The sequence below is a fragment of the Armigeres subalbatus genome, chromosome 3 (genome assembly GCF_024139115.2).
Source record: "Armigeres subalbatus isolate Guangzhou_Male chromosome 3, GZ_Asu_2, whole genome shotgun sequence".
Taxonomy (NCBI): domain Eukaryota; kingdom Metazoa; phylum Arthropoda; class Insecta; order Diptera; family Culicidae; genus Armigeres; species Armigeres subalbatus.
The window spans coordinates 2,729,448-2,752,531 of record NC_085141.1 but is presented as its reverse complement, the minus strand read 5'-3'; the positions used below and the strand labels follow the sequence as shown (position 1 = coordinate 2,752,531).

General features: G+C 42.8%; 4 protein-coding genes and 1 long non-coding RNA gene across 6 annotated transcripts in view; 2 read left to right on the top strand and 3 right to left on the bottom strand.

Annotated features, from left to right (window-relative positions):
• The window catches only part of LOC134226467 (acyl-CoA:lysophosphatidylglycerol acyltransferase 1-like), a 38,932-nt gene extending 16,218 nt beyond the window's left edge, over positions 1–22,714 (bottom strand). The window contains exon 1 of the mRNA XM_062707259.1: positions 22,318–22,714. The gene's annotated coding sequence lies outside the window, so the exon portion shown is untranslated. The remainder of the gene's footprint in view (positions 1–22,317) is intronic.
• Positions 909–1,721, bottom strand: LOC134221425 (uncharacterized). The gene has a single exon (XM_062700616.1). It carries the CDS (start codon positions 1,719–1,721, stop codon positions 909–911), a length of 813 nt encoding a protein of 270 aa, XP_062556600.1.
• Positions 3,121–5,634, bottom strand: LOC134221424 (uncharacterized). Its single transcript, XM_062700615.1, has 2 exons — positions 5,243–5,634; positions 3,121–5,101 (listed from the first exon to the last, which is right to left on the bottom strand). The coding sequence occupies exons 1-2, from the start codon at positions 5,632–5,634 to the stop codon at positions 3,121–3,123; spliced, it is 2,373 nt and encodes a 790-aa protein (XP_062556599.1).
• On the top strand, positions 11,276–22,305 carry LOC134226468 (uncharacterized). 2 transcript variants are annotated; one of them, XM_062707260.1, is made up of 3 exons: positions 11,276–11,455; positions 21,934–21,993; positions 22,116–22,305. In XM_062707260.1, exons 1-3 carry the CDS (start codon positions 11,343–11,345, stop codon positions 22,288–22,290), a joined length of 348 nt encoding a protein of 115 aa, XP_062563244.1. In that variant the 5' UTR covers positions 11,276–11,342; the 3' UTR covers positions 22,291–22,305. The 2 variants fall into 2 exon arrangements, 1 of the variants encoding a protein (XP_062563244.1); XR_009983484.1 differs by lacking the exon at positions 11,276–11,455 and adding an exon at positions 21,473–21,516.
• LOC134220498 (uncharacterized) lies at positions 13,052–14,136 on the top strand. Its single transcript, XR_009981930.1, has 3 exons — positions 13,052–13,195; positions 13,250–13,364; positions 13,420–14,136. It is a non-coding gene; the product is annotated as an uncharacterized LOC134220498 (long non-coding RNA).
• Positions 22,715–23,084: the final 370 nt, after the last annotated feature.

The following is a 23,084-nucleotide window of genomic DNA, read 5'->3' as shown; positions in this document are numbered from 1 at the left end:
TTTTAAATGTTTCAGGCACTGTAACAAACCATCACTAAAACGTGAAACAAAAGTAATTAAGAACACTACTGCTATTGAACTAGGATAAATCGTGATTGCTTTGAGCTTGCTGAACAGATAACAAAACGCTTCCAAAACTACAGTGATGATGGGTAATCGGCTGACTAACTAACGAAGTCAAACAGAATGATTATAGAGTAAACGCCGGCCTCCGATTAGCTCATCAGCATCATCCCGCTGCTCACAGTAGTTAACTTCATTCACATACCTACATAGTCTACACTAAGTTTACACATGCCTACTACATACCTAATAGCTTGAAGCGTGCATGAAGAATAGTAGGCGTACGGCTTACGAACGCGTTCGATTAAAAAAGGTGCGAACACAGCAAGCTGTATGTTGTGCGCGTCAATCAAATCGGGTTCGACCACAGCTGATGGTGTTAATGGTCTGAACACGAGTTCTAGTAAACACACGGAAGAGGCATTATTTAGCAGTTGGGTCACGGTTTTGAGCCGGGAAGAAAATGGCTGTCACAATTGGGTTTTACAGGGGTATCGATGTATTTACTTAATCCTTTTGAAATTATATGATTCTAAGATGCTGAAATATTAATTAGAGAGTAACTGTTTTGCTACTGTAATCGGGGGTGGTCATTCGGATAGTTCAGCGCGAAAAAGAGCTTGTGGACTGTATACGATTATTTAAAAACGCGTGTGTCTTGCGCGATAAATTTATTTAAACTCAAAAACTTCCTTTATTTCCGGTGATACATTGGTTTTGATTTCAAGATAGTCGTTCAGGGGTGGGGTTGAAAAGTTTACACTGATACAAAATGTTTTGCACAAATTTTCGATTAACATTCTCCCCCGGGTGAGGGTACCTCAAGCATCCTTCTGTGTTGTTGGTTACATATTATCATCAATTGGTAGTACTGCAATCTTAGTGGTCGCTCTACGAAAGGTGCCGTTGCTTGTACGTACGGTCACCACTCGTATAATACCAGGGTGTGTGTCGATGATTCTGCCCAACCTCCATGTTTGCGGAGGCATTTGGTTTTCTTGCAGGATTACAAGCAGTCCCTCTCGTAACAGGGAGGGTTCCTTGAGCCATTTGCTTCGCTTCTGAAGACTGGTAATATACTCGTTAGACCATCGATTCCAAAACGATTGTTTTCGTTTCTGAATTAGTTGGTATCTTGACAACGATCCGTCCTTCAGATGATCGTACGTTGGTTCAGCCACAGACGTTAGCTCCCGACCGATCAGAAAGTGACCAGGGCTAAGAGCTTGATAATCGAAGGGATCATCATTCATGGGAATCAAAGGTCTTGAGTTCAGTATTGCTTCGATTTGAATCAACAAAGTGTTCATTTCTTCGTATGTTAGGTGGCTTTCCGACAAAGATTTGTAGAGATGATTCTTCATGCATTTCACGTTCGATTCCCAAAGGCCACCTTGATGTGGCGCCCTCGGAGCAATGAAATGCCAAGTAGTTCCTCGTTCTTGACAAAATTCGCTCACCTTCTGTTCCAGGGACTGTGACTTCAAAAGGTTTCGTAACTCGATTAGTTCCTTAGATGCCCCTACAAAATTTGTACCGTTGTCTGAGTACAGATCCGATACATTACCACGACGCCCAACAAATCTATGGAGAGCGCTCATGAAACCATCTGTCGTCAGCGATGTCACCAGTTCTAAGTGTATAGCCTTCGTACTCATACACACGAATAAACTAATGTACGCCTTGATTGGACTTCGGCCACGACCTTGTTTAAGGAAAAAAGGGCCTGCGTAATCAACTCCACTTCGTGAGAACGGCTGTACAGTAGACTGATTCAAATTTTGACTTTTTCGCTCCCCTGTGCTTAAACGATTACATTTACTATTTTAACAATCATCCTAAATTTTTAGCTAATTTGGTTGTAATTTGAGTGAGCACGCGCAATATAAAGTTTGTATGAAAATCGATATGAAAACAGTAACTTTTGGGCAAAACTCTCCACAACGCTTCCCAATTAGCTTCAAAAACGTAAGATGCATTGGCTACATAGCAAATTTAGCAAGGAATCAGCTCATCTTTGTTGCGAAACGATTTGATGCTTACAAGAAAAGTGATTAAGGAAACACTGAATCGTGCTAAACTCAATTTAACACGTAAAAGAATAACATCAATATCAATAATGAGCATTTTTGTTTTATACATAACGGGCGATTCAAATATGACGTCCACTACTTTTTTAGATTCCACTAGATTTAGATTCTGTGAAATGATTCTTCTCGGGCAATATAATCGGATGTTTCTGATCTTTAGGGAGATCCGAGTGCCGAATTCGACCTCCAACTCGCAGAATACGCTCATCTAACACTGGATTCAAGTTTCGCAATTTTCCCTTAACCGGTTTGGCTTTCATTAGGCACTTAATTTCTTCAGCATACACTTCGTGTTGCACACATTTCACAATCAGTTTCAGCCCATTGTCTAGATCAGCAAGAGTTAATTTTTTATCAGCACTTTTATCACTTTTTGTTTTTGATTTGCAGTTAAAGATGAAACGTGCAACGTAGCCAAATACCATCTTGTATGGGTGATTCTCTTGCACAATCACTGTCATAACTGGATCACTATATTCTTCCTTTTCTTCTGCTACACTAATCACTGTATCTTCTTCATTTTCATAGCCTTCATTAATCCGTAGGAAGGGTGGTCCATTCCACCACAAATCACTAGCCATCAATTCCTTCGGGAACAACCCCCTGGACACTACGTCTGCAGGGTTGAATCTTGACGACACATGTCTCCAATTTGCGTCTGGTTGAAGTTGGTGTATCTTCATCACATGGTTCCGAACAAATACTGACGATTCTGCCTTCAGTCGTTGCAGCCAACAAAGCACGATTTTGGAGTCAGACCATAGCACTACTTGATCTGACTTCATGTCCAACGCATCACATACTGCCTTCATCTGCCGTGCTAACAATAAAGCAGCACATAATTCAAGACGAGGAATAGTCATCTCAGCTGGCTTCGCTTCCGGTTTGACGTTTCGTTGAAGTTCCTTCATCGGTGCAACTCTCGATTTTCCACAGATTAACTTAATATCCGCGGATCCATCTTCCTTCACAGCTTCACATTCCTCATGTAAACGCAGCAACCATATGCTACACCGGATGCGTCAGCAAACCCATGTAATTGCAATTTGACAGCGTCATCGGTAGTTACACGTCGATCAATTTTTTCAGTTCCAATTTGTGGAAGTTCAGATCTGAAACGATTCCAGATATGCTGAAGTTCGTCCGGAATTTGCTCATCCCATTCTTGTTTGTCTTTCCACAGATGCTGCATTAGCAATTTAGGAATCACCACGGTTGGCGCGAGTAACCCAAGTGGATCGAAAATCTTCGCTGTCTCCGAGAGCACTTGCCGCTTCGTTGGTTTCCTCAAGCCAAGCGTTTTGATCACACCGTTGATGGCACTATCTTCAAAGTGCATCTGCTTCTCCTGGGCCTCCGTTGGAATACCTTCTAATAGCCTTGGATGATTGGCACACCATTTATGTAGGTCAAAGCCGCCTCTAAGGAGCAACGCAATCAAATCTTTCTGGAGGGAAACAGCTTCGTCCAACGTATTTGCTCCAGTGAGAATATCATCAATATAGAAAGATTTCTTTACTGCTGCACTAGCTTTTGGAAATGCATCACTCTCATCGCCAGCAAGCTGATTCAATGATCGAGTAGCCAAAAAAGGTGCAGCTGATGTTCCATACGTCACCGTCTTGAATTCAATCTCTTTCAGAGGTTCAGAACCACTTTTTCGGAAAAGGATTCTTTGGATTTTTCCTGTGTTGTACCGGTACATTTTTGGCACACCTGCTGAAAACGTGTATTTGAATGTTCTAAACCGTAACGTTATGTCGAAGAGACTGCTCTGCACTGTGGGCCCAACATTCATAACATCATTCAGAGAAAGTCCAGACTCACTCTTAGCAGAAGCATCAAATACAACTCTAAGTTTTGTCGAAGAGCTGTCCGGCTTCACCACACAATGATGAGGAAGAAAATAGCCGCACTCTACGACCTCTGAACCAGTGCAATCAATTTCCACGCAATGCCCCAACGCCAAATATTCGTCGATAAAATTGTCGTACATTTGTTTCAACTCTGGATTCTTGGCTAACCTTTTTTCCAGTGAATAGAAACGTCTCTCAGCTTGCCTTCGTGATTCTCCCAGGTCGCATACGTTGTCTCGAAATGGCAACATTACAACGTATCTTCCGTCCTCTGTACGCGTATGCGTCTGCATAAAATGTTTTTCACAATCGTCAATTAAGGAAGAAGATTCTGCATCCAATACTTGCTCCTCGATAATCCAAAACCGTTTCAACAGTTCATGCAGGTTCTCTCCCGATTCAAGACTGGATTGGATGTTATTTGACAAACCCGCGTTGACGGGTACCACCTCGGTGACAGGACCGGCCACAAGCCAACCCAAAACACTTTCATGAAGCAGAGGAAGATCACTAGACATTCGTATTTTACCTGCTTGGAGTAACTCAAAAAACACTTCCGCACCTATGAGCATGTCGATACGGCTTGGTTCGTTGAAAAATCGGTCAGCCAACACAAGATTTTTCGGTATCGGCCAACTTGAAACATCGATCCTTTTCGCTGGTAGAGCGCCCGTTATCTTAGGCACTATCAAGTAATCCAAATTGAAACCAATGTCCGTTGCCATGGATCGCACTGCAGCCTGGACTTTGAACTTTGCTCCCGACTTCATTCCATTCACACCGATGACTGGAATATTTACGCTGCTCTTTGGTAGACGGAGCACATCCGCTACCCGCTCCGAGAGAAAATTCGCCATAGCACCAGAATCTAGCAGGGCACGGCACTGATGAATCACACCAGTCACATCTTCAACTCCAACTACAGCAGTCGCCAAAAGAACATGTTTCGTAGTTTCACATGGCTGATTCGGGATCATGCACTTTGCCGCAGTTAGCGGCCCTTCATTGGAACGTCCGTTCATATTGGCTGTAGCTTGTGAAGGGTTTGACGGTACCAGTTTCCTTTCCTCTGGGTGCATCAAACTGTGATGCCTTTTCGAACACGAAACACAGGCTTGATTTATTTTACAATTCGCCGTTCGATGTCCCTTCTTTAAACAAGAGAAGCATAATCCTACTTGCTTTGCTTTGTTATAGCGTTCGTCGACTTTCAATTTCTTGAATGTGTCACACCTTTCAACAGTATGACTTAGTTCACAAACTGGACAACTTTCGTCAGATTTCTGCACCACCACTGAATGCACCTTACTGGACATTACAGTGCTCTTCAGTTTCTCGTTTCCTGTTCTATTCTTCAATGTCCCCGACATCTGCTCACAGCGCTCAAGTGCATAGCTCCGTTTCCGTAGAAAGGCGACCGTATCTTTATAAGTAGGCATTTTACCGTGTTCAATAGTCGACTCCCAGCACTTTCTGGTTTCAGAATCTAGCTTCGTGGTTAGTAATGTAATAACAATTACCTCAGCCATTCCATCCATTTTGAGCTTGTGAAACTCCAACGAGCTGACCCGCTTCTCACAGTCATCAACCAATGTCCTCAACTCGTGCGACGACTCTTTGGTCATTTGCTTAAGATTCAAAAGCTTCAAAAGTCGTATTCTTCAAAGCAGCGGCCGGCGATACAGCAAACAATGACTTTTTTGAACCTGCAGACCGTAACTTTCTTCGTAACACAGTGTGCCACGATCACTTCACTTTGCCGCTCTGGGCAATCTTCTGCGGTCTTAGACCCTCTATCCGGAGCTATATACGCCTTCCGGAATCACTTTCTTCGTAACAGTGCGTCACGATCACATCACTTTGCCGCTGTGGGCAATCTTTTCCGGTGTTCTCAACCACCGAAAATCGCTTATTTTCCCGTTTCGCGCACGAACCGAGATCAAAAAACGCACTTAATCGACACTAATTCAAAATCCGGATCAATATGGAGCAATCAGTTCGATTTCACTTGTCATAAGAGGAGTTTATACAATCCCATTGAATTCCACCACTTAATTGTATCTTGACAGATACGTATTCCGACCTCAACAGTAAGGCCGTCTTCAGTATCTCGTACTTGACTCGACTCGAGTCGGATTCCGCCAATTGTGGTATCTGTTGGCGAATTTTCTGGCTTCAGGAATGAGATTTTCAGTAACCTTCAGGGGATCAAGGTTTCATTTCAGATTGCCAGGAAGGGTGACTGCCGCATTTTGCCGGGATCCTTTGACGATCGCAAACGTCTTCTTCAGTATTTAACTGAGAAGCGCCATAAATTCTTCACATACGACGACAAAACTGAGCGATTGTTCAAAGTTGTCTTGAAATGTCTCCCCAGTGATGATAAATCACTGGATGAGATTAAAATTGAAATATCTCAATTACTTGGATTTTCATCAGTAGAAAAAGAAATTTCGCTCTGGTACTTCCCAGAGGGGTATTTCTCAAGAATTTTATTTAGTTCACTTTAACAAAAATTAACTAAATAATATGAAAAATTTGGAAAAGGCCTGTATTATGTCCCATGTCCGTGTTACATGGGAACATTTCCGCAGGCCTGGGGGAAATTTCCAAAACCCCACTCAGTGCCGTAAGTGCCAAAAGTGGGGACACGGAACTAAACATTGCCACATGGATGCTAAATGCATGATTTGTGATGGAACCTCTCACGCCAAGGATGCCTGTCCTGTGTGAGAAGATTCCGATAAATTTAAATGTGCCAATTGTGGGAGCAATCACAAATCCAATTTCTGGGAATGCCCTTAATGCAAAAAGTTTTGAATTCCCGTGCAAAATTGATGACGGATCCAAGATGCGCCGGGTAAACATATTTCAAACGCTCAAACTTCGCAATAATTTGCCGGTCGAGCAATTCATACCTATTCATACCTACCACAATCCACGAACAAATTTTGCTCCTACCTCTCAACGGGTAACAAACGGCAGGCAAAATTTCATTTCTGAAAATTTACCGACGATGAATGACTTTCATACCCATTCTTCAACGGGAAATAACGTTCGTTTTGACGACTCAGGTAGCATGTCTGCTTCAGACTTTGATTTTCTAAATGAACAATTGCATCACATGATTGATGCAATGTTCAAAGCAACTACCAAAACTGAAGCTGTTCAGGTTGGTATCAAATTTACTCAAAGAATTGTTATTGTACTTCGTTTAATTGGATCCAATGAATTCTTTGAAAATTTTAAATTGGAATGCCCGCTCTATAAAGGGCAAGGAAGATGAATTATTCAACTTCCTATCAGTTCATAATGTGCACATTGCCATTATAACTGAAACATATTTAAAACCTGGTATTTTCATCAAAAGAGATCCAAATTATTTTATTTACCGAAATGATCGTCTTGACAGCGCCTGTGGTGGGGTCGCCATTGTCATTAATAGACGTATCAAACATAAATTATTTTCTTCGTTTGAAACCAAAGTTTTCGAAACCTTGGGAGTTTCTGTTGAAACAAATGTTGGACAATTCTCTTTTATTGCTGCCTACTTGCCTTTCCAGTGCAATGGAATTTGTTGCAAAGGAATTTGTTGAGAGCTTTCAATTCTAACTCGCAACAAATCCAAATTTTTCATAATTGGTGACTTCAACGCCAAACACCGTTCATGGAATAATGCTCAAAGCAATTCCAATGGTAAAATTTTATTTGAAGATTGTTCTGCGGGATATTATACTATTCAATATCCCAATGGACCAACTTGTTTTTCTTCCAGTCGAAATCCTTCTACAATTGATTTAGTTTTAACGGATTCAAGTCAGCTGTGAGGCCAATTGGTAACTCATGCTGACTTTGACTATGATCACCTTCCTGTGACGTTTAAAATCTCACAAGAAGCCATTAACAATCCAATCAGCTCTACTTTTAATTATCATAGAGCTGATTAGGAATTATATAAAAGGTATATCGATAGGAATTTTGATGTTGATATTCCCCTCGATACCAAAAGTGATATTGATAATGCTCTCGTATCTTTGACAAATTTAATTGACGATTTCAGAGGCATTGCAATTCCTAAATGTGAAATTAAATTCAACTCCATTATTATTGACGACGATCTTCAGCTACTGATCCGTCTTAAAAATGTGAGGCGAAGGCAATACTAAAGAACTCGCGATCCCGCGTTGAAAGTTATTTGGCGAGATTTGCAAAATGAAATTAAAAAAACGTTTCGCTGTTCTGAGAAATACCAACTTTGAGAATAATGTCTCGAAATTGGATCCCAGTTCGAAACCCTTTTGGAAATTAACGAAAATTCTTAAAAAACCTCAAAAACCAATTCCAGCGCCTAAAGAGGAAAATAAAATTTTATAAACAAATGGCGAAAAGGCTCAAAACCTTGCTCAGCAGTTCGAGAGTGCCCATAATTTTAGTCTAGGTCTTACTAGTCCAATTGAGGATCAGGTTACACGGAGCTTCGAAGACATTCTCAATCAAGAGAATGTTTTTGACCCTTCGTTGGAAACTAATTTGAATGAAGTGAGATCTATTACTAGAAAATTTAAAAATATGAAAGGCCCGGGTGATCATGGTATTTTCTACATAATTATCAAAAAACTTCCTGAGAGGTCTTTATCCTTTTCGGTTAATTTGTTTAACAAATGTTTTCAATTGGCATACTTTCCAGATAAATGGAAAAACGCCAAAGTTGTTCCAATTTTGAAGCCGGACAAAAATCCAGCTGAGGCATCTAGTTTTCCCCAATCAGTTTGCTTTCTTCAAGAAGCAAACTGTTTGAAAAGATTATTTTAAATAGAATGATGGTTCATATTAATGACAATTCTATTTTTGGTGATGAGCAATTTGGTTTTTTGCCATGGGCATTCTATCACCCATCAGTTATTAAGAGTAACGAATTTAATTCGGCTCAACAAATCTGAAGGATATTCGACTGGAGTTGCTCTTCTTGATATAGAGAAAGCATTTGACAGTGTTTGGCATGAAGGTTTGATTGTAAAATTGATGAATTTTAATTTTCCTCTGTACATCATTAAACTGATCCAAAATTATTTATCAGATCGCTCACTGCAGGTAAACTATCTGAATTCCAAATCTGATAGATTACCTGTAAGGGCTGGCAGCATACTGGGGCCCATATTGTATAAAATTTTTACTTCTGACTTACCTGATTTACCACCAGGGTGTCAAAAATCTTTGTTTGCAGATGACACGGGGCGTGTCATTTTTAGTAGATTGCAAAAAGTTTGGATATTTTCTCCACTTACTTCCAAAAATGAAAAATTTCCCCGAATGCTTCCAAAACTCAGCTTATAATTTTCCCACATAAGCCGAGAGCTTCTTATTTGAAACCTTCTAGCAGACATATTGTCACTATGAATGGGGTTCCAATTAATTGGTCTAGCGAAGTCAACTATTTAGGACTTCTGACATGTTGTATGCTGTGCCAATATGGACAATTGCTGCAATACCAGAAAGAAGGCACTTCAGAGAATTCAAAATAAAATTTTGAAAATGATTCTGAAGTTGCCTCCGTGGTTATAGTACCAATGAACTTCATAGAATTTCTAATATTGAGACATTGCAACAAATGTCCAACAAAACAATTTCCAATTTTAGACAAAAATCGTTGAAATCTTCTATTGCAACGATGAACTCCTTGTACCCTTAGTATAAATTAGGTTAAGTTTAGTTTAAGTTGAAAACATTATAATTCCTACATGGTTCAATTCAACCAGAGGCAAAATCCTAGCTGCCAGAGGTAATTGAAATCTTCTTCTTCTATATAATAAAAATGAGTTGAGATTTCCTTCCTGACGATTTAACTCGCGAACGGGTTGACCGATTTGCAAGATTTTTTCCCTAATCGATTCGTTTTGAGATTCACAAGGTTTGTATATACAAAAAGTTAATGAATTTAAAGGGGAAATATAAAAAAATAGAATTTAATTTTAGGCCAGCTGTTGAGGAAAACAAAACAAACGAACGGATATTGATCTAGAGTGCGGTGCTGCAAATAAGTTCATTGTGACATTTGCAACACCCGGGCAAAGCTGGGTATCTTCCGCTAGTGTATTGATAATAACTAAAAATGTACCGCCGTCGGGGGTGACAATGGGTCTGGGGGGTGACAATGGGTCATCGCTCTCACCGACAGTATGGAGGTCGGATATCAAAATCCTTCAAAAAGGTCTTGTTACAACCCCTCGGCGTTGTGTCGCTCCTAGCTATTATAATGATCGTGCTTGTATCCAAATATATGTATATCATACTTATACCGTAGAAATGATAGACGAGTAGTGGTAGATGGACAACTAATGACCGATATGAATTATAACAATAGCATAAAATACAAAAATACAAAGTGAATTATATTGCAGAAATACAAAGTGAATTATATTGTTATATACTGATTATCCCTATAAAAATATTGATATTATTCGCTTAAACTATTCTAAACTGAGGTAGTATACTTGAACTTACAACTATATCAATATAAAACTATCTATTTTATGTAGATTTCATGCAATACATATCTACCTAATGCTAACCTAAATCGCTGAGTGCATGAAAAATTGACCTTCAGGTAATGAATACAAATTACGAAATATTTACAAACATATACCTATCAAGAACTTATAAACAGGCCTCAAACTACCAGTAAGGGACTTGGACATAGGACGGACATAGAAGACAAAGTTTGACTAAACGTGAATAGATTTTCTCGATGTACCTCAACACAAACAGTAATGCCCTGTTTTACACACCATGCAGGATATTAAAATATCAACAAATATACACTGATATTGTAAATCTCGGAAGACCACTTTTCTTCGCCACCGAAAGTTAACAACTTTTAATATCGTTTACTAGAAGAGGTGGAAGATGTCCAATCCGAACAAAGATTATACCCCAACAACCAGTAGAGGTGCTGAAGGTAAGGTTAAACCAGAAAAGACACGTCCCTCTCAGAAGAATAAGCCCAATAAAGACCCCCCCATCGACACAAAGCCCAAAAGTAAGATCTCTGTCGCCGGCGAACTGCCGGAATCGCGAGAAGTTGATAATAAATCACCGATAGCTTTCCGGATTCGAGTCTCAACAAAGGGAAGAAAATGTGTTATGTGCAGTGCCGTAGGTGATAATCGGATGGTCAAATGTGTTACTTGTAAGTGTTGGTGCCACTCTATCTGTGCAGGACTCAACTGATAACGTAACAGAAGAGAGAAGTGTTGATGATCAGCAGGGACAATTTGCTCCGAGGGAACGTTCGACCCCTGTTCATGGTGCTTCGAAACACCAGAGAGATTCGCGGATGAACACTACTCTTTCGCGAGAACAAATTGCTACGCGTCAAGCAGTACCATGTGACCTCCCAAAGTTCAATGGGAATCCCGAAGATTGGCCGATGTTCATATCAACTGTTACGTAAGTTATGATTTTGCGTTATGTTGACTAATAATAATCTAGTGTGCAAATATGTTCCGTGCACAAAACCCAGTGTAAACCCGATTGAATGTAAACACTCAGAAATGCTAAAGGGCATAAACTTGAAAATAAGAAACCCACATAAATTTTCTGTCACACGAGAGTGACAGCGATCACATCCGCTGCAAGAGTGAACGAAAGCCGACGGACTAAGTGAAAATCGGGCTGACCTGTGGCTCATCGCGTGTGTTACCGTTGCATGCTCTCAAAAAAAAGGTGAACCGGAACGCATTGACCGGCATCATCAAATGTGCACAGAAGAAGCGTGACAGAACACAGAATTAGGGGGCAGCAGGGACAGCATGGACCATGTCCAAGGGCTTGACGACCCCTCCCCAGCTGTCTGCGAGTCAGGGAGAACTGCCTAGGGCGTGGTGGGATTTAGCAGTGGGCTCTGCTAAAATCCCTCCCAAAAAAACCACAAGTGCCCGTAAGCAGACTCTATCAAAGCGACTGTGTGCCGCTTCAAAAGCACAAGCCCAGGGAGTGCCAATTGGCATGGGGAGTGTCCCTACTCCGGTAGGGTAGCGCGTGAGCTGCTTCGGCAGGGAGTGAGTGATCTGGTTGTGCTGAGGCAGGAGTGTCATAGCGCGTCACCGCTATTGTCACCTCGAAGCGCAGCAGAAGTCTAAGTATGGACTGCACATGCTAAGGTAAGAGTGTCGTAGCGTAGTATCGTTGATTGGTCCCTACATACCGCTATCGACACCTCGAGGCATGGCAGTGGAGTGTTAGAGTGAGTTGGGGAGTGTCCCTACTTCGGTAGGGTAGCGCGTGAGCTGCTTCGGCAGGGAGTGAGTGATCTGGTTGTGCTGAGGCAGGAGTGTCATAGCGTGTCGCCGCTATTGTCACCTCGAAGCGCAGCAGAAGTCTGAGTATGGACTGCACATGCTGAGGTAGGAGTCGAGGTACCCATCGACACCTCGAGGCATTGTAGTGGAGTGTTAGAGTGAGCACCCGAAAAAGGGTCACATGGAGTGAATGGTCTTTGGAGAAGCTGCTTCGGCGGCAGGGTAGCAGTGGGTTGTACCCACACACCTACAGTTGTGCACATGTGGTGCATGGGGAGTGTCCCTGCTTCGGCAGGGTAGCGAGTGGTCTGCTTCGGCAGTGGTGTGATTGATCTGCTCGTGCTGAGGCAGGAGTGTCGTAGCGTAATATCTGTAGGCCCAGGCAGTTACCGCTATTGACACCTCGAGGCATGGCAGCGGAGCGCCCGGGAGAGCATCCAAGTAAGACTCAAATGGAGTGAATGGTGTGCGAGCACCCAAGTCAGTCTCGCGTGGGACGAGTGCCTGTGTGAGCGATAATGAGCGAGTACGCTTAGTACTGCCATCCCCCAGAAGTAGTACTGCGAGGTAGTTCCTGGGGGAAACGATGGTGGAGCCCAAGGGAGTTTAGTCGGTATTACCGGTATGGTCGAGTCCGACACTCCAGTACACTTCCGTGTGGTAGTTTGGCAACTACAATGCACGTGTACTGGGTTAGTGTGTAAATGCATTCTCCCTTGTAAAAAAAAAAAAAAAAAAAAGAACACAGAATTAGCGCGGCAAATTGAGTCCTGGAACAACCACACAACGTGTGTTGGTTTGGCGCAAGCACCGAAATTCCGGGGGGCCAGACATCCAGCACCAGGGTCGATTACCACACGATCGAACGACTGGGGGAGCGCACTGAGGGGTAAGAAACTTGCTATTGTGTTCAGAATGGTTTCTAATGGTGGACTTAATGCAGGATCTCGCACGGCGTCGTTCTTTCCGGACACGGTCCACATCCGACCAACAGAAGTGCTTTCCCAGGAAGCTAAAGTGAACACACATTGTTGGCGATCGGAGAAGCAAACTGACGGGTAAGAAAACTTGTCATGATGGTCAGAAAGTGTTTTAATAGTGCATTTAATGCAGGATCCCGCACGCCATCACTCTTTCGGAACGTGGTCCACATTTGAGCAACAGAAGAGCCTTCCCAGGAAGTACGAATGAACGGGTATTTTTAGCCGCACTCATTCTAACCAGAAATTTGCCTCAGGGCTCTTTCTTTTGTGCTTTCTGCAGCTAGACACGCTGATCAAGAGCAACGGCTCCCCGAACGAGAAGCAAAGAGCGACGACGATTGAGGTGAAGGACTACCGAAGGTCAGATCCGAGGGATCCGACTAAGGACCACACTGCGTGAGAGGTAGGAGGCGAAAAGCGTTCGAGTGGCGTAAACCAGCTCATTCGAGAAGCGGTGTGCACGGATCACACTCGGTCAGCTCCTAGCAGCGGGGGCGAGGTAAATCTAATTCTTCTTCGGCCGACATAGCGCCCCATCTGCGAGGTACCCGCGGATCGCCGAGCCCTTGACACAGACAGGGGTCCCCAACTCACCTTCGACGGGCAGGTCTGGCTGATGACAGGTATGCGGAGAGATGCACGAAGCAAAGGTAGCAGCAGACGTGAGTTCTAGGATTAAGAACATGTAAAAAGGAAGAAAAGAAGCATGCATAGTGAGCAGGAGAGTAGGGCCGCAGAAAGAAGCATGAAGGGTATGAAGCACAATAATAAAATGTTTGCACACTAAGTCTTGTTTTGTGGCGTTTGTAGTTGACTAGCCCGGCCGACTAATCCCCTTTTATCACGGAGAGGTCGTTTCACAACACAACATTTCAAAGCACAACCTCGATGTGCGGTTATAGAGATAATGAGAACATGATTCGACTTCGGAATTGTTTGAAAGATGAAGCGTTTGCCGCCGTTTGGAGCTTTCTCATGCATCCGTCAATGGTCTCAAAGGCGATTAGCGTCTTGAAGCTCAGATTCGGTCAGCCACATATGATAATTAGTTCTCTGCGGGAGAAAGTTCTCTCCATGGCACCAGTGAGAGCTGATTCTATCGAAAAGCTAGTAGACTATGCACTGGCGGTGCAGAACTTGTGTTCCATCATCGATGCTTGCGGACGGAAGGAGTATATGTATGCGGGACGTAACGCTAATGCAGGAGCTCGTTTGTAAACTTCCCTCTGCCATCAAACTTGACTGGGCGAGGCATAGCAAAAGTCCTGTAAGGGTGACCTTTATGACATTTTCCGATTGGATCTTCTCTATCGCTGAAGATGCAAGCATTGTAGCAAATCCACGAAAATCTTACAATTTCGACCAAGAGCACCGTGGTAAACGCCAAGGGAAGGCATTCATAAACACGCATGCCGCATCTTCTTCTTCGGAAACTGTTGGCCAACGGTCAACAACTGGAAATCGAGTCCGATACTCCGAGAGTGGAAACACAACGAGTGAATCATCTGTATGCCCTACATGCAAGGGCAACTGCCGCACTGTTGCGAAGTGTAAACGTTTCATTGATCTCTCGTATGAAGCTAGATGGGCAGCAGTTCGCGAATTCAGAATTTGCCGCAGATGTCTTTGACAGCATGGAGGAAACTGCAACAGCAAAACGTGCGGAGTTGACGGGTGCACATTCAAACACAACTCTCTTCTTCATAAGAATCTTGCAGTGCCGAGTGAGCCAATTCCTTGTTCCAGCCAAAGGAAAGCCAACGAAGGGCGGAGCATCAACACTCATCAAGTGGAAGCAAGTGTGGAGTTATTCCGATATTTACCCGTAACGTTGTTCGGACCGAACACGAAGGTTGACTGTTTCGCTTTCCTTGATGATGGATCAGAACTGACGTTACTGGACGAGCAGATTTCCAAAGAACTGGAACTGGTTGGAGACACAACGCCATTGTGTTTAAGGTGGACAGGAGGAACTCATCGCTTTGAAGACACGTCAAGGCAAGTAAATTTTGGATTTCCGGTCTGAACGGGCAAAGATTTGATTTGAATGGAGTTCGAACAGTTGCTTCGCTTGAGTTGGCTTTCCAGAGCTTGGATGTTGAATTGCTGAAGCGGAAATATACGTATCTGGATGGAGTTCCGGTGAAGTCGTACAATCGTGTACGGCCGAGGATCTTGATAAGCGTAAAACATGTCAATATCTCGTTGGTGAGGCGCTGTCGTGAAGGCAAGGATGGTGAACCAATCGCCGTCAAGACTCTACTAGGTTGGACGATCTTCGGATGGCGGTCGAATCAAGAGAAAGTTGACGGGAACTACAGCTATCACATCTGCGAGTGTAGTCTACAAAACGAAAGTCAACTGCATCAGGAAGTCAAGCAGTATTTCTGCCTAGACAGTTTGGGGATAATGAAGCCGGCAAACAGAACTGTTTCTTTAGACGACGAACGAGCATTATCACTTTTAAATTCGCTCACGCGCACCGTCGAAAACAAATACGAGACCGGTCTTCTTTGGCGTTTCGATAGTATTCGTTTACCCGACAGCCGACCGATGGCTTTGAAACGACTGAGATGCCTCCAAAGACGTTTAGCAAAAAACAACGATTTAAGACTTGCGTACAATGCAAGCCGAATATGAACAAAAGGGATATATTAAAAAAGTAGTGCCGGAAGAGCTAGCAGCGAGAAAGGGACAGGTATGGTATCTACCAACGTTTCCGGTCATTAATCCCAATAAGCCAGGGAAGATTCGGATTGTATGGGACGCTGCTGCAACCGTACGTGGAGTTAGTCTGAACTCGGTGCTGTTAACAGGTCGGATTTGCTGAGCTCGTTGGTTGCTGTCTTGCACAAATTTCGTGAATATCGTGTTGGTATTTGCGGAGACATTCGCGAGATGTTTCTCCAGATAGGTATACGGCCTGAGGATCAGTTTTATCAACTGTTTCTTTGGAACGAAGATAGCAGCGAACGCGAGCCAAGCACATTCATAGTCCCCGTAATGATCTTCGGAGCATGCTCGTCACCGACCACTGCTCAGTTCGTTAAGAACAAAAACGCTCAGAGGTTCCGTGAAGAGTTTCCGTTAGCAGTTGAGGCCGTGGAGAACAAACATTATGTCGACGACATACTCGCTAGCACGGAGACGGAAGCTGAAGCTATTGAACTAGCAAAGTCGGTAAAATACATCCACGCGCAAGGGGGTTTGATATTAGAAACTGAAAGCCCTAGGTGAAAAGCCAATGAATGAGATGGCTCTCAATATAGTGGCGGAGTACGCTACTGAAAAGGTTTTAGGGATGTGGTGGAATACATCAACCGATTGCTTTATTTATAAGATCTGCTGGACTCGATTTGACGCGAAGCTGTTTGATGGAAGCAGACCTCCAACAAAACGAGAGCTGCTCCGTATCCTTATGAGTATATTTGACCCGCTAGGACTTATCTCCCATTTCCTGATGGCTCTGAAGGTCACGCTTCAAGATGTATGGCGCATATAACTGAAGTGGGATGATCAGATAGAGGGCAAGCAATTAGACAGCTGGAAAACATGGACAGAACGTTTACCGAAATTAGAGGAACTGCAAATTCCCCGATGTTACCGTCAAATTACGTCCATTGGTGATCGTAATCGGGTTCAATTGCACACATTTGTTGATGCAGGAGAAAACGGAATGGCTGCCGTTGTATATCTACGGTTCGAGGAGGACGGGCATATCGAATGTGCTTTGGTAGCGGCGAAAACACGTGTTGCTCCCCTGAAGTATCTGTCAACACCTCGATCAGAGCTTCAAGCTGCCGTAATCGGTGCCAGGCTGGCCGATAGCACAATCAACTCATTGTCCATTCATGTACTACAACTTTTTTTTTTTCTGGTGTGACTCCCGCAACGTATTGTGTTGGTTACGTTCTGACCACCGGCGGTACAGCCAATACGTGGGCGGAATCCTGGACATTACCGAAGTCAACGATTGGAACTGGATTAAATCGGAGCAGAATGTAGCTGATGACGGCACTAAATGGACGAAACATATACAGCTGAGATGTAGCGATCGCTGGTTCAAAGGGCCTGAATTCCTAAAGCAGCCGGAGCCAAAATGGCCCATCATTCATTCTAACCAAGAAACAACAACCGAAGAACTTCGACCAACCGCACTCGTCAACACCCACATCAAAGCTGAAGAACCGGTTGTCATTGCAACTAAATATTCAAATTGGAAACGATTGCTGAAAGTTACGGCTTATGTGAAGCAATTTGTGGACAACATACGAGCGAAACAACATCAACAATCTTCGCAACATGGACCTTTGGTATCAGCTGAACTACAGTGGGCTCAGATGGATCATTTTCGCCAAGCCCAACAAAATGTATACAACGAGGAGTTGAAGATACTTGCCGATGCCAACGGAGATGGACACCAAAAACGACTATCAACTAACAGCAGAATTTATAAGTTGAGTCCGTTTCTAGGTGAGGATAATGTATTGAGGATGAACAGCAGAGCCGCGAAATGTACATTCCTGTATCCTGAAGAGAAATATCCGGTAATATTACCTGATAGTCACCCGGTAACAAGTCTTCTTCTTGCTGATTTGCACCAAAGATATCACCACCGAAATTACGCGATAGTTATAAACGAGGTTCGCCGACGTTATTGCATCCTTCGACTTCGTAAGAAATAGCTGCCAGTGGTGTCGTAACCGTGATGCAACTCCTGCTCCTCCAGAAATGGCTGAACTTCCATTGGCAAGAATGGCCGCATTCTCCCGACCCTTCTCTCATGCAAGGGTGGACTATTTTGGACCCATCGAAGTCATAGTGGGGCGAAGAGTCGAAAATCGTTGGGGGGTCTTAATGACGTGTCTTACTGTCCGGGCTCTTCATATTGAGGTCGCCAACTCCCTCAGCACTAGCTCGTGCATGATGGCGTTGAACAATTTTATAACTCGCCGAGGGTCTCCAGTTTGCTTCTACATCGATAGAGGGACTAATTTTGTAGGTGCATCTAAAGAACTTCGCGACGCTCTGCGCCCGTTGGATAAGCATGAAATTGCGAAGGAATTTACGACGCCTACTATGTCCTGGCACTTTAACCCACCGACTAGTCCGCACATGGGTGGTTGCTGGGAGCGGCTCATTCAATCGGTCAAGCGAAATTTAACTGAAGTACTCAAAACCAAACGACCATCTGAGAGGAATTGCGCAGTACACTGGTACAGATAGAATCAACGCTTAACAGCCGCCCATTGACTGAAGTACCTGTGGATCAGGAATCGGAGGTGGCCCTTACACCCAATCATTTTTTATTAGGTTCATCGGATGGAACAAAACCTCTAACACTATGTGATGACAGCGTTCACGTGGTGCGAAAAGGATGGCAGACATCGCAGATAATGGCCAACATGTTCTGGAGGCGTTGGCTCAGGAGCTATCTACCTGAAATCACCAGACGAACGAGATGGCTCAAAAGGGTTAAACCCATAGCTGTTTACGACGTCGTCGTTATTGTAGATCCAGAGTTACCCCGAAACTGTTGGCCCAAAGGCCGGGTTATAGGTATAGTGGTAAAAGGAGGGCAGGTACGTAGCGCAACGGTACAGACTAGCAAAGGTGTTTATGAGCGTCCTGTCGTTAAACTAGCTGTTCTTGATATTTGGAGCGAAAGTATGTAAGCCAAGCTTTGGAGTTGGCATACCGGGGGGGAGTGTTACAACCCCTCGACGTTGTGTCGCTCCTAGCTATTATAATGATCGTGCTTGTATCCAAATATATGTATATCATACTTATACCGTAGAAATGATAGACGAGTAGTGGTAGATGGACAACTAATGACCGATATGAATTATAACAATAGCATACGTGGACATGTGTAGTCATCGAGGAAATAAAAAGTGAATTATATTGTTATATACTGATTATCCCTATAAAAATATTGATATTATTCGCTTAAACTATTCTAAACTGAGGTAGTATACTTGAACTTACAACTATATCAATATAAAACTATCTATTTTATGTAGATTTCATGCAATATATATCTACCTAATGCTAACCTAAATCGCTGAGTGCATGAAAAATTGACCTTCAGGTAATGAATACATTGAAATATTTACAAACATATACCTATCAAGAACTTATAAACAGGCCTCAAACCACCAGTAAGGGACTTGGACATAGGACGGACATAGAAGACAAAGTTTGACTAAACGTGAATAGATTTTCTCGATGTACCTCAACACAAACAGTAATGCCCTGTTTTACACACCATGCAGGATATTAAAATATCAACAAATATACACTGATATTGTAAATCTCGGAAGACCACTTTTCTTCGCCACCGAAAGTTAACAGGTCTCTTATAATTTGGTTTTCTTGTCCCCATTCACATTCAATCTATTCTACAAGCATTCTAAGTACTTGACCCCCCGACGACGGTAACATAACAAATCAGGATGATAGTGTTAAGAACGGAACACCTAGTCTAATAAGCTATAACGTTCGCCTCGATGATGATGGACTTTAATTTATTGACGTAGTTTATTTCTGAACCTTTCTTCGTGTAGTCTCCAAAAGTTTGAGCATCGCGCGCGGATTACAGATATGAATGATTTTGAATTTATTTAAAAACTTGCATAATTCGAACTGTTGAATCATGCTCTTGAATTAGTAGTAAGCCTTCCGGTAGATTATTTTGTACTCGCGGTTGTTCCGAAACTTTTGTTATCGACGGTGCGGTTACACAGGTTTTGATGTTTGGTTGTCGATCCTAATAATCCATGTTCAGATACATGTGAGTACGCGATGTTTGGCAGAGCTTCTGAAATCTGTGCGAGAGGTTTCACAAGTTTAGCTTTTGATGAGCTCCATGTATTGTTGATTACGAAAATTCTAAGTGTAGTTCTCTAGTTCATTTTACCAATTTATTTTTGCTGTACAGTATAAAATTTTATTTTGGATTTTATATCTAATCTGTATATACAATCGGATCGTTTGTTTGCAAAACCGATTACATTGATCTTATTTAATTATCTTAAAGATAACTCGTCCAGTTCAAACCTTTGTAGGGGTATGTGGCGGGACCATAATCATCATCATCATCTTCTTCTTCTTCTTCTTCTTCTTATTGGCATTACATCCCCACACTGGGACAGAGCCACCTCGCAGCTTAGTGTTCGCTAAGCACTTTCACAGTTATTAACTGCGAGGTTTCTAAGCGAGGTTACCATTTTTGCATTCGTATATCATGAGGCTAGCACGATGATACTTTTATGCCCAGGGAAGTCGAGACAATTTCCAATCCGAAAATTGCCTAGACCGGCACCGGGAATCGAACCCAGCCACCCTCAGCATGGTCTTGCTTTTTAGCCGCGCGTCTTACCGCACGGCTAAGGAGGGCCCCCAATCATCATCATCTACAAGATACTAAATCGTCCTGCCTACAAGTTCTATACACAAGAACTAACTAATCCCTCTATTAAGTATCATTTCATAAATACGCAAAGACCAACAACTGGCAAGCGTATCCAACAACGAATGTCCGAATACGATAAATGTTGTACGTATCTACGGTATAAGCGAAGCACATGTGAGGAAGTGAAAGTACGTATCAACAAACGATTTCGACCTGACAGCGCGAAACATTGTTTCCAACCATCAGAGTTAACTCAGCGGCGCACTCTTCGTTCACGTTTTGGTGTAGGTACAACTGTGACTCGCATGTCAGCTGACCCATCGTACTTGTGGAACGCAAACAAACCTCAAGTGCGTATAGATACGGTTGGGGTGATTTTCTAGATCACGGTCAACCGAGGATCGTATGATACAAATGTTCATAACTACGGATATTACGGATGATGGGACACCCTTGCGCTTTGGACGCAAAGAGTAGTCATTGCCCTCATAAATTATTCATATTTAGCCGCCGGTGACGCGATTTGCTGTTATCAGTTAAGTCTTTCAGTCGGTGCAGCCGGTAATTTGCTTGATCCGGGCGGATTTAGTTCCATTAATCAAAATGAGCAACATGCTAAACTAGACAAACGGAGATATGCAAGTTGTCTGGAAAAAATGATGTCACGCGTAGAAAACGAGAACCGTGTCTAGGAAAGATGTCACCGACTGTGACAACGACTACTGATTATATAAAGATATGTGGCGTCAAAAGAGACATGTACGTATAGCCAAAGTTAAACGGAGGAACTGCGACATCGTAAATCTTAAGTTGGTTAGTTTTTTTTTTTGTTTTTTAGTTATCAAGTATATTGTGTTCTGAAGAGACGCAAAATATTTAGAAATCAATATTTATATGCATCTAAAATCAGTAGACGAATCTTCTAACATCGATAAGTAAACGAATGGATGAAGAATTCCATTAGCACAGCGGCAGCTCCTCCAGTTCAGCCTGCTTAGTGTTTCCCACCGACCTCCCACAGTTTTCTGGTGTGGATCACTATGGAAGCACATTGATATACAAATTTCGCAAAGCAAGCACTGGCCTACTTTTTTCCCATGGATCGATAATTCGACAAATTGTGGAAAAACCGGCGCGCCAATTGAAACAATTTTCCATATAAAAATCTCCAACCCAGCTATAAAAGCAAGGATGAAAAATAAATTATTGATTTTTTCTCCTCCCATCCAGACGCATACACAACTGCTTTCGCCGCCCTTCGTGGAAAGAAAAGGAGGCCTGGCCGTCGCTGTGAGTAATGGAATAAGCGCACGGGTCTCATCCGTGATAATAATTGCTCTCAAGCTGTCTATTTGGATCGATTCCAAAAACTTCCAAACTCAACAAAACAATAAATCCAATAACAATTTCAGCTTCGATTCTGATGATGAGGAAAGTTCAACAATACAAGAGCTTACCCGGCAAGTTCAGATACACCTCCCACCTGCTCTACCTTTCCTGGCGGCAGTGACCTTGATCCGGCAAATCGTTTTGTTACTTCCTTACCCTTCCGGCGCCGCTGTTCCATCTTTTCTCCTGCTGCTCTGATCATTACTCAAATTTAGGAATACTCACTTCACATCGCTGTCCAACCGATCCGAGAGGTTTACAACGCCATCTGCCTGTTTTCTCACCCACCAAACTGAAGCACACTATTTTTTCCCCGGATTGCTTGGATTCACTGAACGATAGTTTCACTAAAAATTGCACCGTCTGCAGTAACTGCGCTAGCGGTCGATAATTGATTTCCCGATTGTTTGTCCGCAGTATCAGATTACAACTGAAATAATGCTTTGTTCCCGTTTTCTCTCAAAACACAAGAATAATGTTCATTTGCGTCGGTAAAAAAACATTTTACCCAACTTTTACCTTTGGCTCGCACTCGCACGATTTGCACCTGGAACTTCCCCACAAGAAAGATTAAAAAAACGCAATCTGAACGACGGAAAGATCTCGCAGCAACTGAACTGAAGAAAGAAGGAGGAAACGAACGAACGACGAACGAGCTTCCACAGCGAAATGTCAAAATCCGATTTCACACACACACACAAACGCAAGCACATCTGCGCAAAACTGCACGGTAAAGCAAATCGACACAGTTGTTTCTATTCATCCCTACACTATTAACCTGACAATACTCATTTAAGAGTAAAAAAATCTTGGAGGTACACGGACAGATAAATCAACCCAAACTTTGAGTTCAATATACGTACTATTGAGAATATCGCAGAAAAAATTTACCCAAATTTGGGTAGTTTTCCCTTTCTTTCCCATGATTGCTATCAAAACTAGAGCAAGATGCAAACACCTCACCGAGGTTGCTCAGCCCAATAACCCAAATT